This window comes from Erythrolamprus reginae, chromosome 8, assembly GCF_031021105.1.
Source record: "Erythrolamprus reginae isolate rEryReg1 chromosome 8, rEryReg1.hap1, whole genome shotgun sequence".
Taxonomy (NCBI): Eukaryota; Metazoa; Chordata; class Lepidosauria; order Squamata; family Dipsadidae; genus Erythrolamprus; species Erythrolamprus reginae.
In genome coordinates this window covers 22,344,870-22,360,407 of record NC_091957.1, presented here as the reverse complement: position 1 = coordinate 22,360,407, position 15,538 = coordinate 22,344,870, and the positions used below count along the sequence as shown (strand labels likewise).

Below are 15,538 nucleotides of genomic sequence, written 5' to 3'. Positions count from 1 at the left end.
TTCTTGGGGGAGAAGCGAAACATCTTCAGAGAAAAAAACCCAGAAAGTCCAGTTACCTCTTGAAAAAGAACTGAAGAAGCTTCTTGGGGGAGAACTGAAAATTCTTCAGAGAAAAAAACCCAGAAAGTCCAGTTACCTCTTGAAAAAGAACTGAAGAAGCTTCTTGGGGGAGAACTGAAAATTCTTCAGAGAAAAAAACCCAGAAAGTCCAGTTACCTCTTGAAAAAGAACTGAAGAAGCTTCTTGGGGGAGAACTGAAAATTCTTCAGAGAAAAAAACCCAGAAAGTCCAGTTACCTCTTGAAAAAGAACTGAAGAAGCTTCTTGGGGGAGAAGCGAAACATCTTCAGAGAAAAAAACCCAGAAAGTCCAGTTACCTCTTGAAAAAGAACTGGAGAAGCTTCTTGGGGGAGAAGCGAAACATCTTCAGAGAAAAAAACCCAGAAAGTCCAGTTACCTCTTGAAAAAGAACTGAAGAAGCTTCTTGGGGGAGAACTGAAAATTCTTCAGAGAAAAAAACCCAGAAAGTCCAGTTACCTCTTGAAAAAGAACTGAAGAAGCTTCTTGGGGGAGAACTGAAAATTCTTCAGAGAAAAAAACCCAGAAAGTCCAGTTACCTCTTGAAAAAGAACTGAAGAAGCTTCTTGGGGGAGAAGTGAAAATTCTTCAGAGAAAAAAAAACCCCCAGAAAGTTGTTACCTCTTGAAAAAGAACTGAAGAAGCTTCTTGGGGGAGAAGCGAAACATCTTCAGAGAAAAAAACCCAGAAAGTCCAGTTACCTCTTGAAAAAGAACTGGAGAAGCTTCTTGGGGGAGAAGCGAAACATCTTCAGAGAAAAAAACCCAGAAAGTCCAGTTACCTCTTGAAAAAGAACTGAAGAAGCTTCTTGGGGGAGAACTGAAAATTCTTCAGAGAAAAAAACCCAGAAAGTCCAGTTACCTCTTGAAAAAGAACTGAAGAAGCTTCTTGGGGGAGAACTGAAAATTCTTCAGAGAAAAAAACCCAGAAAGTCCAGTTACCTCTTGAAAAAGAACTGAAGAAGCTTCTTGGGGGAGAACTGAAAATTCTTCAGAGAAAAAAACCCAGAAAGTCCAGTTACCTCTTGAAAAAGAACTGGAGAAGCTTCTTGGGGGAGAAGCGAAACATCTTCAGAGAAAAAAACTCCCCCAGAAAGTCCAGTTACCTCTTGAAAAAGAACTGAAGAAGCTTCTTGGGGGAGAACTGAAAATTCTTCAGAGAAAAAAACCCAGAAAGTCCAGTTACCTCTTGAAAAAGAACTGAAGAAGCTTCTTGGGGGAGAAGCGAAACATCTTCAGAGAAAAAAACCCAGAAAGTCCAGTTACCTCTTGAAAAAGAACTGAAGAAGCTTCTTGGGGGAGAACTGAAAATTCTTCAGAGAAAAAAACCCAGAAAGTCCAGTTACCTCTTGAAAAAGAACTGAAGAAGCTTCTTGGGGGAGAAGCGAAACATCTTCAGAGAAAAAAACCCAGAAAGTCCAGTTACCTCTTGAAAAAGAACTGGAGAAGCTTCTTGGGGGAGAAGCGAAACATCTTCAGAGAAAAAAACCCAGAAAGTCCAGTTACCTCTTGAAAAAGAACTGAAGAAGCTTCTTGGGGGAGAACTGAAAATTCTTCAGAGAAAAAAAACCCAGAAAGTCCAGTTACCTCTTGAAAAAGAACTGAAGAAGCTTCTTGGGGGAGAACTGAAAATTCTTCAGAGAAAAAAAACCCAGAAAGTCCAGTTACCTCTTGAAAAAGAACTGAAGAAGCTTCTTGGGGGAGAACTGAAAATTCTTCAGAGAAAAAAACCCAGAAAGTCCAGTTACCTCTTGAAAAAGAACTGAAGAAGCTTCTTGGGGGAGAACTGAAAATTCTTCAGAGAAAAAAACCCAGAAAGTCCAGTTACCTCTTGAAAAAGAACTGAAGAAGCTTCTTGGGGGAGAACTGAAAATTCTTCAGAGAAAAAAACCCAGAAAGTCCAGTTACCTCTTGAAAAAGAACTGAAGAAGCTTCTTGGGGGAGAAGTGAAAATTCTTCAGAGAAAAAAAACCCCCAGAAAGTTGTTACCTCTTGAAAAAGAACTGAAGAAGCTTCTTGGGGGAGAAGCGAAACATCTTCAGAGAAAAAAACCCAGAAAGTCCAGTTACCTCTTGAAAAAGAACTGAAGAAGCTTCTTGGGGGAGAAGCGAAACATCTTCAGAGAAAAAAACCCAGAAAGTCCAGTTACCTCTTGAAAAAGAACTGAAGAAGCTTCTTGGGGGAGAACTGAAAATTCTTCAGAGAAAAAAACCCAGAAAGTCCAGTTACCTCTTGAAAAAGAACTGAAGAAGCTTCTTGGGGGAGAACTGAAAATTCTTCAGAGAAAAAAACCCAGAAAGTCCAGTTACCTCTTGAAAAAGAACTGAAGAAGCTTCTTGGGGGAGAACTGAAAATTCTTCAGAGAAAAAAACCCAGAAAGTCCAGTTACCTCTTGAAAAAGAACTGAAGAAGCTTCTTGGGGGAGAAGCGAAACATCTTCAGAGAAAAAAAACCCAGAAAGTCCAGTTACCTCTTGAAAAAGAACTGAAGAAGCTTCTTGGGGGAGAACTGAAAATTCTTCAGAGAAAAAAACCCAGAAAGTCCAGTTACCTCTTGAAAAAGAACTGAAGAAGCTTCTTGGGGGGAGAACTGAAAATTCTTCAGAGAAAAAAACCCAGAAAGTCCAGTTACCTCTTGAAAAAGAACTGAAGAAGCTTCTTGGGGGAGAACTGAAAATTCTTCAGAGAAAAAAACCCAGAAAGTCCAGTTACCTCTTGAAAAAGAACTGAAGAAGCTTCTTGGGGGAGAAGCGAAACATCTTCAGAGAAAAAAACCCAGAAAGTCCAGTTACCTCTTGAAAAAGAACTGGAGAAGCTTCTTGGGGGAGAAGCGAAACATCTTCAGAGAAAAAAACCCAGAAAGTCCAGTTACCTCTTGAAAAAGAACTGAAGAAGCTTCTTGGGGGAGAACTGAAAATTCTTCAGAGAAAAAAAACCCAGAAAGTCCAGTTACCTCTTGAAAAAGAACTGAAGAAGCTTCTTGGGGGAGAACTGAAAATTCTTCAGAGAAAAAAACCCAGAAAGTCCAGTTACCTCTTGAAAAAGAACTGAAGAAGCTTCTTGGGGGAGAAGTGAAAATTCTTCAGAGAAAAAAAACCCCCAGAAAGTTGTTACCTCTTGAAAAAGAACTGAAGAAGCTTCTTGGGGGAGAAGCGAAACATCTTCAGAGAAAAAAACCCAGAAAGTCCAGTTACCTCTTGAAAAAGAACTGGAGAAGCTTCTTGGGGGGAGAACGCGAAACATCTTCAGAGAAAAAAACCCAGAAAGTCCAGTTACCTCTTGAAAAAGACTGAAGAAGCTTCTTGGGGGGAGAACTGAAAATTCTTCAGAGAAAAAAACCCCAGAAAGTCCAGTTACCTCTTGAAAAAGAACTGAAGAAGCTTCTTGGGGGAGAAGTGAAAATTCTTCAGAGAAAAAAAAACCCCCAGAAAGTTGTTACCTCTTGAAAAGAACTGAAGAAGCTTCTTGGGGGAGAAGCGAAACATCTTCAGAGAAAAAAACCCAGAAAGTCCAGTTACCTCTTGAAAAAGAACTGGAGAAGCTTCTTGGGGGAGAAGCGAAACATCTTCAGAGAAAAAAAAACCCAGAAAGTCCAGTTACCCTCTTGAAAAAGAACTGAAGAAGCTTCTTGGGGGAGAACTGAAAATTCTTCAGAGAAAAAAACCCAGAAAGTCCAGTTACCTCTTGAAAAAGAACTGAAGAAGCTTCTTGGGGGAGAAGTGAAAATTCTTCAGAGAAAAAAACCCCCCCAGAAAGTTGTTACCTCTTGAAACACCTTCGGGACTGTTTTTAAAGCAAGCTGCAGAATCATACAAGCTTCTTCCTATCCTCTTGGCCTTCACCTTGGTATATATTGTTATTATTATTATTTATTAAATTTATATGCCACCCTTCTCCGAAAGCATATTTGAGAAGGCCTGTGGTTGGGGTGGGAGGCCTGTGCCGTTGTTGTATTTTTCCATTGCAAGTCGCATTGTCGTGGCGAGAGCCTTCGGTTTCCTCCCGCGAATCATTTTGCAAATATTAGCTTCCTTCCAAGCTGGGGTTTTTTTTCTTTTTAAGTCCAAAAGCCACATTGGGGACCGGTGTCTTATTTTTTTCCTCTCCCCTGCGCTGTTCCTTCACGCCAACCTCCCCGTTGGCCTTTTTTCTCCCTTCTGCCTTGTTAGCGGCTTGGCTCCGCGGGGGACGTTCCGCCGAAGATTCCCTTTGAAAGCAAGAACTCCATGCATGGCCATCTGCTCCTTTTAACTTAATTCCCCCCCCCGCCCCCCCGCAGTCAACCGAAGGCGGATTTGATGGGTGGGCACGGGAAACCCAATTACAAGAGTTCGGGGGTTGAGAGGAGTCGAACATTCTCTACTTCCTTCCGGAGCCAAAAGCCGTGGACCCCAAAAAGAAATTGTGGGAGAAAAGCCCTCCCAGGCTGCTGGAGGAGTCAAACGAGGATTTAGCCTTGCAAACCACAAGAGAGCAAGGATCTGATGCAGTAGCGCATAGCATTTAGAGTTATATACCACTTCGTGGTGCTTTGACAGCCCTCTCTCTCTAAGCGGTTTACAAAATCAGCCTCTTGCCCCCAACAATCCGGGTCCTCATTTGGCCCACCTCGGAAGGATGGAAAGCTGAGTCAACTTTCAGCCAGTGGTGAGATTTGAACTGCTGAACTGCAGCTAGCAGTTAGCTGAAGGAGCCTGCAGTGCTGCACTGTAACCACTCTAGAGACCCTAGCCTCTTTTCCTTTTCTCCTTTTCTTTTCCTTCCTTCCCATTCTTCCTTTCTTTCTTTTCCTCTCCCTCCCTCTCCTTCTCTTTATCTCTCTCTATCTCTTTTTCTTTCTTTCTTTCTTTCTTTCTTTCTTTTCTCCCTCCCTCCCTTTTTTCTTTTCTTCCTCCCTCCCTTTTTCTTTCTCTTTTCTTCCTACCTTTCTTTCTATTCTTCTATTTCTTCTTTCCTTTCTCCATTCCTTCCTTTTCTTCCTTCCTTCATCTCTTTCTCTCTTTCCTTCCTCCCTTTCTTTTCTTCCTTCTTTCTTTCTCTTTCTTTCCCCCCCTCCCTCCCTCCCTCCCTCCCTCCTTCCATTCATTCATTCATTCATTCATTCATTCATTTAAGCTCTTGGTAGACCTGGGTTAAATGTAGACGTTATGACAATCAGTTTCTAGATTCCTCTCTACTTCCTCCCTCCATTTTTCCTCCCTCCCTCCCTTTTTCCCTTCCTCCCCTTTTTCCTTCTTTCCTCCCTCCCTCTTTTCCTCCCTCCCTCCATTTTTTTCTTCCTCCCTCCCTTTTTTCCTTCTTCCCTCCCTCCCTCTCTCCCTCCCTCCCTTTTTTTCTTCCTCCCTCCCTTTGTTCTCCCTCCCTCCCTTTTTCTCCCTCCCTCCCCACCCCTCTCTTGCAATTCATTTTGACAAGAAAAGCCATAAAAAACAGAACCAAAAACGCCCAACAAATTTTCTCACTTCTCAACATAAAGGTGGGGCTGAATTGTTGTCGTAAGTTGAGGATTCACCTGCAGCTCGTTTGAATTCTACCCATGTGTGTGTGTCTGGGGTGGGGGTGTCTGGCCATTTGACAGACAGAGGGGGGGCTTCCAGATGTCAAACGGATCCTTTTAATGGTTCCTTGGCAAATGAAAATTGACAGCTGGAGTTGTTTTTCTTTAAAATAAACACACAAATAGCTTGATGTTTTAATTTAAACACACGCACACAAACTGGGGTGTGGGAAAATAGCATCAAAAGGGACAGGCGGCATCTCAGAAAGAATCGGAGGCGTCAGTTTTAAGAATGGCCTGGCAGGAGCCCCTCCTGGTGATTCAATTCACCGGTGCCGGTCTCTTTGCCGGGGCTGTAAGGCTGGAGATAACATTCTCTCCCCTCCGTGCCGGAAACAAGAATCAATACCAACTCCTTGACAGGAGGCTGAATTATTAAATGGAGCTTTTCTCTCCCTGTGTTTCATTATCTGGGATTTACCCCCCATTGGGGATTTGTCGGTGGGGGTTTGGGGGGGGGGAGCGAAACGAGAGAAGGAAAAAAAAGGGGGGGTGACGTGAGCCAGGCTGCCTCCATTCAGATCCGCCCTTGCTTTCACCCGTGCGCCCATTTGGGAGAATTCACCCCCCTTCCGTCTTTCAGATCCACCATAATGGATGTTAACATTTTTTTTCTCCCAAAGAAAATTATGAGGATTATGGCAGGAGAGAAGCGTGATCCCACCCACCCCCCCTTTTTGGCCTTCTTTTATTCTGACTGATTTAGAGGTGGGTATCCTGAGGCACCTTTGGGGATTGCTGACAAAGCGGTTGAAGTCTGCATCATTCCTGCACACACACACAAAACACACACACATCGGGCCTCCATCACCAGTCTCCAGCCCCAAGGATGAGGTTTGCGTATGAAATGCAGCAAGTGGATTGACTCTCCCCACCTGGGACAAGTCAACAAGGCCCGGTAAAAATGAGGGAAGCCTCCCCCAGGCTCTGGAAATGGATCGTGGCTGGTTCGGTTCATCTTTTGGGGATTGGCTACGTGCCACAGGAGATCTAACCTAGATTGGGGTTGGGGAGAGGGGAGTTGGGTGGTGTGCGCTGTCTCTCCCCAACCCTCCTCCTGCCTTGCGTGTCCTGACCATAGCAGTCATTTCCCTTCCCTAAATAATTTAATTTAATTAATTTGACTTCCATGCCACCCAATCCCAATGGGACTCAGATAGAGAGATGATAGATAGATAGATGGATGGATGGATGGATGGATGGATGGATAGATAGAGAGATGATAGATAGATGGATGGATGGATGGATAGATAGATAGATAGAGAGAGAGATGATAGATAGATAGATAGATAGATAGATAGATAGATAGATAGATAGATAGAGATGGATGGATGGGTAGGTAGGTAGGTAAGTAGGTAGGTAGGTAGATGGATAGATAGATAGATAGATAGATAGATAGATAGATAGATAGAGAAATAGAGAGATGTATTATAGATAGATGATGGATAGATGATAGATAGGCAGACAGATGATAGATAGGTAGATAGATGGATGGATGGATGGATGGATGGATGGATGGATGGATAGATAGATAGATAGATAGATAGATAGATAGATAGATAGATAGATAGATAGATAGATAGATAGCAGCTTCTTTTGGGCCTCCAAGAAAGATTCAACATTTTTCCTTTTTTTAAAAAAATGCTGTCAGAATTGTAAAACAAATCCAGATAAACCTCTTTAATCAGGTCGAGCGGCGAGAACGTAGGGCTTATTTAATACATCTTTAGGATGAAAATTCCCCTGGGGAAGGGGAGGTGTGGAATACACTCCCCGAGTGGGTGGGCTGGATATTTTTGGGGGGAGCCCGGCAGCTACAGAGATGTGTGATGAGGGCTTCCTAACGCACCCAAGAGTGTATATGAGCAAAAAGTGTTTCTTTTTCTTCTTCCCCATATTCAGAAGGGTGTTTCTTTCCAAGGGAATGCCACAGCATTTATTATAATTTGAGAGTTTGGGGGGGGGGGGGCTTTGTTGGCTACAAACTGTTTTGCAAACTTGGAATAACAGTAAATGTAGATGTAATGATGATCAATTTGCTTGGAGATCAGGATTGGCTCTCCACTTTCCTTTCCTTTCCTTCCTTCTTTTCTATCTTCCTTCCTTTCCTCTCCCTCCCTCCCTTCCTCCTTTCCCCTTTCCTTTCCTCTCTTCTCCTCTCCTTTCCCCTCCCTCCCCATTTCCTTTCCCCCTTTCCTTTCCATTCCTTCCTTTCCCCTCCCTTTCTCTTTTCTTCCCCCTCTCTTCCCCCTTCCTCCTCTTCCTTTCCTTTCCCTTCCTTCCTTTCTATCTTCCTTCCTCCCCTTTCCCTTCCTTCCTTCCTTCCTCTTTTCACCTTTCCTTTCCTTTCCTCTCCCCTTCCTCCCTTCCCTCTTCCTTTCCTCCCTCTTCCTTCCTTCCTTCCTCTTTTCACCTTTCCCTTCCTTTCCTTTCCTCTCCCCTCCCTCCCTTCCCTCTTCCTTTCCTCCCCCTTCCTTCCTTCCTTCCTTCCTCATCCCATAAAACAGCTGACTTTCAGAGTGGCTGCATTCACATAAAAGGCCTTCCAAGGGTCATCCCAACCTAACTAACCCTTTCCGGCTCCCGGCAACCCCGAGTCGAACAATTCCACCCTCCTCAAGATGCAAGATTCCCCATCAACCTGCGATGAAATGCTTTTATAAATCTTTCACCTGGTTAGCCTCAGCTGTCAGGGTTTTTTCTTCCCCTCCTTCCTTTCTTTCCTCCTCCTCTCTGCATTTGGCTGCCCAACCTACCCCTCCGTGTAATTCTGCCTCCTGTAGGATGCTCACCTCTGATCAGCCAGGCGTGACACCTTCCGTAAACTGTTTTCCCACGCAAAGCCAGCCACTGCTGAAGGGGGGAGAGAGGAAACGGGGCTGGGCTTTCCTCAACCCCACTCCCTGCCAGGAACAGAGGAAAAAAACAGACAGCCCCAAAAGCCATTTCGGGTTTATAGCCCTGATCTGTGATCTTGGAAAGCCTGCTAACAGATGCAGGATATTGGATGTCATGCCTGATCAGGGTGCCTGGACAGGACAGGACAGAACAGAATAGAGGTGAAACTCGAAAAATTAGAATATTGTGCAAAAGTTCATTTATTTCAGTAATGCAACTTGAAACTAATATATACTGCTCAAAAAAAATAAAGGGAACACTTAAATAACACAATATAACTCCAAGTAAATCAAACTTCTGTGAAATCAAACTGTCCACTTAGGAAGCAACACTGATGGACAATCAATTTCACATGTTGTCAGCACATTCAACTTTGTACAGAACAAAGTATTCAATGAGAATATTTCATTCATTCCGATCTAGGGTTTGAGGGTTCCCTTTATTTTTTTGAGCAGTGTATATGAGAGAGACTCATTACTTGCAAAGCAAGATAGTTCAAACCATGATTTGTCAAAATTGTGATGGTTATGGCGTACAACTCATGAGAAGCCCAAATCCACAATTTCTGAAAATTAGAATAGATTAGAATGAAATCTTGATGCGTCTTATATACCGGTGCATTGTATAGTCCGAAAAACATGGTAAGTTAATGGCATACGGCCTCCACTTTCGACACCGACCTGCTAGTGTACGTTAGCCATTTCTACAGCAACAAACCTATCTACTCAGCAGAACCCAAAATCAAAGTATTACTGGGTTCCCCCCCCCCCACCTCAGGCACAAAGTCCAGAAATGTTTTCCAAGGGTAAGCAAAGTTAAACTGTAATTCTTGATTAGGGCACTCAATTTGCCCCTATAAAGCCCTACATGGCATCGGGCCAGAATACCTTCAGGACCGTCTTCTGCTGCACGAATCCCAGCGGCCGATTAGGTCCCAGAGTCGGCCTTCTCCGGGTCCTGTTGACAAAACAATGTCGTCTGGTGGGACCCAGGTGAAGAGCCTTCTCTGTGGCGGCCCCAGCCCTCTGGAATCAACTCCCCCCAGAGATTAGAACTGCCCCCATCCTCCTTGCCTTTCGCAAGTCGCTGAAAATCCACCTATGTCGCCAGGCATGGGGAAATTAATATATCCGTTTGCTAATAGAATTTATGTATGGTATGATTGGGTTGTGTGATTATTTTAATGATATGGGGTTTTAGACTAAGTTTTTAATTATTGAATTTGTTATACATTGCTTACCATTGTTGTGAGCTGCCCCAAGTCTTCGGAGAGAGGCGGCATACAAATCTAATTAATAATTATTATTAATATTATTATTATTAATATTATTATTAATATTATTAATATTATTATTATTTCCATCAATTTTTCCCACCCAGTCCATTATGGGGATGAAAAGTATCCCACAATCTCTATTCAATAGTCCAAACCCCAGAATGGAGCCCACCACCACGACCCACACCTCCCTGTCCTGGATTCGTGACCCATCAGCTCTATTTACTTGCATTCTCCATTTGTTGGAGCAGAAGATGGGTCCTACGCGTGTGCGCGCGCACACACACACACACACACACACACAAATCCCTGTTCCTACCCAATATCCTTTCAGCAAGAAGGATTTGAACCGGGCCATCAAATCACCAGAATTCAATTTTAAATTGTGTGGTCCCTTCTCTAGGTAGCTGGAGTGAGTGGTTCAGCAGCTGATTCCTTAAATCTCCTTCACCCCAAAGTATTTTTATTCATTTCTTGGCGCCTTTAAAAATAAAAAATAAATAAATAAAACCAGTGCCGGCCATACAGCATTGCAAGCAGTGTGTAAAAAGTTTAAAAAACAAAACAAAACAACCCACCCTGATTATTATTATTATTTTTCCCTGACACAATGCTGCCACTGGCTGGATTTTTTACAGTATTACATGTGCTCTATTCACCACCACCCCTTAAAAAAAACAGAGAGAGAAAAAGAGATCTTAGCAATATGGGGGGGAGAATGAAGGAAGGACCAGAGAAAAAAAGTTGATTTAACTTGGATCTTGGAAAGAGGAACTGAATTAGCCCTGCATGTTACTTAGATAAATTGCAAGGCTTCTAAAGCCCTTCAGAGTCTATTAAAGGATGAAGAGTAAGTTGTGTTCCCCCTGTGCAATGTGGAGGTGGAGGATATCCAGCTAATACTCCAGAGATATGAGCAGTGCTCCAAATAACCAGACCACATCTATTAAATGTATAAATATTATTTGCATTAGGCAGATATCGTAGATAGTAACAGTCCTAGTCTTTCACAAATTCAGCAATCAATATTCTCAATACATGTACAACACAAGCCTCAATCAACACATATGCAGACCAACATTAGAACACATAGTTCTTACTACACATAGAATAGTCCTTACAATGGAATAGTCATATAGACAAACCATCATCAAATCAGAGAGATATCAGGGAGAGTCTCAAAGCTCTAGGCTCCGAGAAAGAGAGACCATTGGTCTCACTGTTGGAAAAATGTCTCCTTATGTCCAGGTTGAATCTCTCCTTGGTCAGTTTCCATCCATTATTCCTTGTCTGGCTGTCAGGGGCTTTGGAAAACAGCCTGACCCCCCTCCTCTCTGTGGCAGCCCCACAAATATTGGAGGATTGCTATCCTGTCTCCCCTGGTCCTTCTCTTCGCTAGACCCGCCATGCCCAGTTCCTGCAACCGTTCATCGTATGTTTTAGCCTTTGGTCCCCTCATCATCCTGGTTGCTATTGTCTGTACTCTTTCTGAACATTTCCACCCCCATTTTCTGTGGGGCAAGCCTTAGGGCAGTGTTTCCCAACCTTGGCCACTTGAAGATATTTGGATGCTGGCTGGGGAATTCTGGGAGTTGAAGTCCAAATATCTTCAAGTGGCCAAGGTTGGGAAACACTGCCTTAAGGGACCTGAGCCTTAGCCAAGCAAAAGAGTTTGTGCCAGCAGGTTACGTCAGTTAATCTAAAGGTACCACAGACTGAGCAAAATCTGTGCTTTCCACTTGCCTTCTCTAGATGAAGCCCAGTTATTTGTTTGCTGGATGTCAGAATTATTGGAGGTTTTTTTGTTTTTTGTTTAATTTTCCCCCCACAGTTTCCATATATACACATCATGTACTGTATATACACAATGGCTTGCACTGGCTGCCGATCAGTTTCCGGTCACAATTCAAAGTGTTGGTCATGACCTTTAAAGCCCTACATGGCATTGGACCAGTGTACCTCCGGAACCGCCTGCTACTGCACGAATCCCAGCAACCAATAAGGTCCCACAGAGTTGGCCTTCTCCGGGTCCCGTCGACTAAACAATGTCGTTTGGCAGGCCCCAGGGGAAGAGCCTTCTCTGTGGTGGCCCCGGCCCTCTGGAACCAACTCCCCCCGGAGATTAGAACTGCCCCCACCCTCCCTGTCTTTCGTAAACTACTCAAGACTCACTTATACCGCCAGGCATGGGGGAGTTGAGACACCTTTCCCCCAGGCTTTTTTTATCCTTTGTTTTATGTTTGGTATGAATGTGCTGGTTGGTTTTTTTAAAAATAATGATAGGGTTTTATATGGGTTTTTTTAATATTAGATTTGTTCTACTGTACTACTATATTGTTTTTTATTATTGTTGTGAGCCGCCCCGAGTCTTCGGAGAGGAGCGGCATACAAATCTAATTAATAATAATAATAATAATAATAATAATAATAATAATAATAATAATAATACATATACAGTGTACCTTAAGAATATATCAGTAGCATACACATTTCCCAGTCAATCAAAATTCAATAACCTATTTTTACACCTAATCTTCCTACTGTTAGTCTGTTTCTTTCTTCACACCTCCCCTTTCTCTATCTCCATCTCCTCTATCTACCTTCTTATTCCTTCTCTTCCCCCTTCCCCCTTCCTCCTTCCCTCTCCTCCTTCCCTTCTTTCCTTCCTTTCTACTTCCTCTTTCTTCTTCTAAATCCCTGGTTCCCAACATGGAGCCCACGCCTCACGGGGGGGGGGGATTTCATTTTTAATAGGGGGCAGTTGGAACCTTGTTTTAAACCTAGTTAATGGCCTTTTAGCTTCCTCCGTGTGAGTACTTCACTTTCTGAAGTACTTATTAAAGAATTATATGTCATGGGGTGGGGGGAGGCCTCAGGATTTTAGAGATGCTTAGGTGGGGCATGGCCAAAAAATGGTTGGGAGCCATTGTTTAATCTAAACCCTTCCCTGAGTGACTCTCATTCTCATTCATATTGCATTTAACAGACTGATAACATTTTTCCCATCATAGCTTGTCAATATGTTCGAATTGGTTTGAATGATTAGTATGTATGCTATTATATTGTCTTAGTTTTAATGATGATTTTAGAAATTAGGTTTTTTCCCCTTGACTTCTTTTTTTAATTGTTGTTGTTAATTGTAATTTTTATACTGCTGTAAGACACCCTGAGTCCTTTGGATTGGGTGGCATAGAAGTCAAAATCAATCAATCAATCAATCAATCAATCAATCCTTTTAAGCCAGCGCTATTTTAAGCTTCTTATTTTTTAACATCATGTCTGTACTGTTAGCTCTTTATTTTAGGTATGTGTTATTAATCTAATGCTATCTCCGATGTCAGAATTATTAGAGGGGCAAATTAATCCCTGAGTTTACTTTAGCCTCTGTCCATAGTCCAGGCAGGCCTCCGTCCACGACTTACAACCCCCACTTGAGCCCCCAAATTTTATTGCACTTTCTTGCCCACTGTTGTTAAGCCAACACAGTTGTTAAATTTAGTATCACGATTGGGAAGGGGATCATGGGGTCCTGCAAATGTCAAAAATACGAATCCGTGGCCAAGCATCTGACTTTTGACCACGTGGCTGATGTGGAAAACAGCCATAAGTCATTTTTGTTTCCCCCCAATGCTGTTGTATCTTCAAACAGTCTCACTAAGTTGTGAGTCACAGACTACCTGTATAGGCAGGTGTTTATTATTGCAATTCTGATTTTGTGCAGTGCTGTGTGTTGTCCCTTATGCAGTGTTGCCACGGAGAAGGTCTCTCTCTCTCTTCTTTCTCCCTCTACCTGCTCTCGTGGGCCAAATAACCCACTTTTCTTGCAGCGCGTCGCCACATCTGCCCACGTAGCGATCCATTGGCGAGCAAGCTGATCCAGCTCCCCGTGTCCATAACGGATTTCTCCTTCCTTCTCTTCCAGAGCAAGCGAGACCACCTTCTCATGAACGTCAAGTGGTACTACCGCCAATCGAAGTCCCGGATTCCGTTTACCAACATTTGGTCAGGACCGACACAACGAAAATGGTAACGTGGGTGGGGGCCGAAGCCATGTTCCATCTATAGCCGTGTAGTTTCGATGGCTAGGTGCTTGAAGATTCACACCCCTCCACCAAAATGGGGGCATTTCTTACATATACCATTTTAACTCAAGAGCAATATATCTATTTACATATTATAAAGTGATTCCAATTTATTCCTTGTGGCTTGGTCTCAAATTCTACTAACTATATATCGTCTTACCTTGTCCCATCGTCCCATCAGTTGTCGCAAATCAGTTTCATTAACCGAGTTCATCCTATTGTCCATAATCTCAAATTGAATATGATCCAGCATGTACGGTACCATTTTTGCATTGTCCATTTTGTCGCATCCTTCCAACCCAGAACCATTACTGCCTGACTGCTTTCTATCGCTGCTTGTTTTATTTCTCTAAATTCTCCCATCATATTGCTTTTAACTAATACTGCCATTTCCTTAGTAATTGTCCATCGTATATTTAACATCCTATTAATATCCTCTTGCACTTTCAGTAGGCTCAAGGTTGACTTAACCTCCTTCCATCCTTCTGAGGTCTGTCAAATGAGGACCCAGATTGTTGGGGGCAATATACTGACTCTCTGTAAACCGCTTAGAGAAGGATGTAAAGCACTGTGAAGCAGTATTATTATTATTATTATTATTATTATTATTATTATTATTATTATTATTATTATTTAGATTTGTATGCCATCCCTCTCCGTAAACTCGTGGTGGCTCACAACAATAATAAAACAATATATAACAAATCTAATAATTAAAAGTCACTAAAAACCCCTTAGTAAAAAAGAAAACATACATACAAACATACCATGCATAAACTGTATAGGCCCGGGGGAGATGTCTTAGTTCCCCCATGCCTGGTGGCAGAGGTGGGTTTTTAAGGAGTTTACGAAAGACAAGGAGGGTGGAGGCAATTCTAATCTCCAGGGGGAACTGGTTCCAGAGGGTCGGGGCCGCCACAGAGAAGGCTCTTCCCCTGGGTCCCACCAGACGACATTGTTTAGTCGACGGGACCCGGAGAAGGCCAACACTGGGACCTAACCGGTCGCTGGGATTCATGCGGCAGAAGACGGTCCTCTGAGATATTCTGGCCCGATGCCATGAAAGGCTTTGTAAGTCATAACCAACACTTTGAATTGTATACAAGTCTAAATGCTATGGCTATTTTTGAGGGACTTCAGAGAAACCTGGCTAGAAGCGCGATGACTGCTTAGAGGCTCCGCTAACTACGTGCCTTTCTTCCCACAGATTCTGGCCGTGAGCTGGTTATCACGGACCCAGTGATCAAGAACAGAGAGCTTTTCATTCAGACTACGTCGACACTTACCATGCTGCTGCCCTCAGGTGAGTAAACGGAAAACCCAGCCCAGAGAATATTTTAACAGAGTAAAGGAGTGGGGAGGGAACCTTCAAGGTCTTCTAGTCTAACCCTGTGCTCAGGCAGGAAGACCAGTGATGGCGAACCTTTTTTCCCCTTGGTACCAAAGTGTGTGTGTGCGCGTGCCGTGCAGTATTGTGTGCTTGTATGTGCCCCTACACCCACAATTCAGTGCCACCCATGCATTGGCTGGAAGTAACCCCATTAAATATGAAGACCGGTTGCAGTAGTTCTCAACCTTTCTAATAATACAGTTCCTCATCGTTGTGGTGACCCCCAGCCATAAGTCGAGCACCAATTCTCCCAACAGAGC

The 15,538-nt window shown here is 43.2% G+C and overlaps 1 protein-coding gene across 1 annotated transcript in view; it reads left to right on the top strand.

Annotated features, from left to right (window-relative positions):
* RERE (arginine-glutamic acid dipeptide repeats) overlaps positions 1–15,538 on the top strand; it is a 252,717-nt gene that overhangs the window by 121,683 nt on the left and 115,496 nt on the right. Inside the window, 5 exon segments of the mRNA XM_070759248.1 lie at positions 13,729–13,774; positions 13,777–13,806; positions 13,809–13,832; positions 15,096–15,149; positions 15,152–15,191. Coding sequence (XP_070615349.1) covers positions 13,729–13,774; positions 13,777–13,806; positions 13,809–13,832; positions 15,096–15,149; positions 15,152–15,191 — 194 coding nt within the window.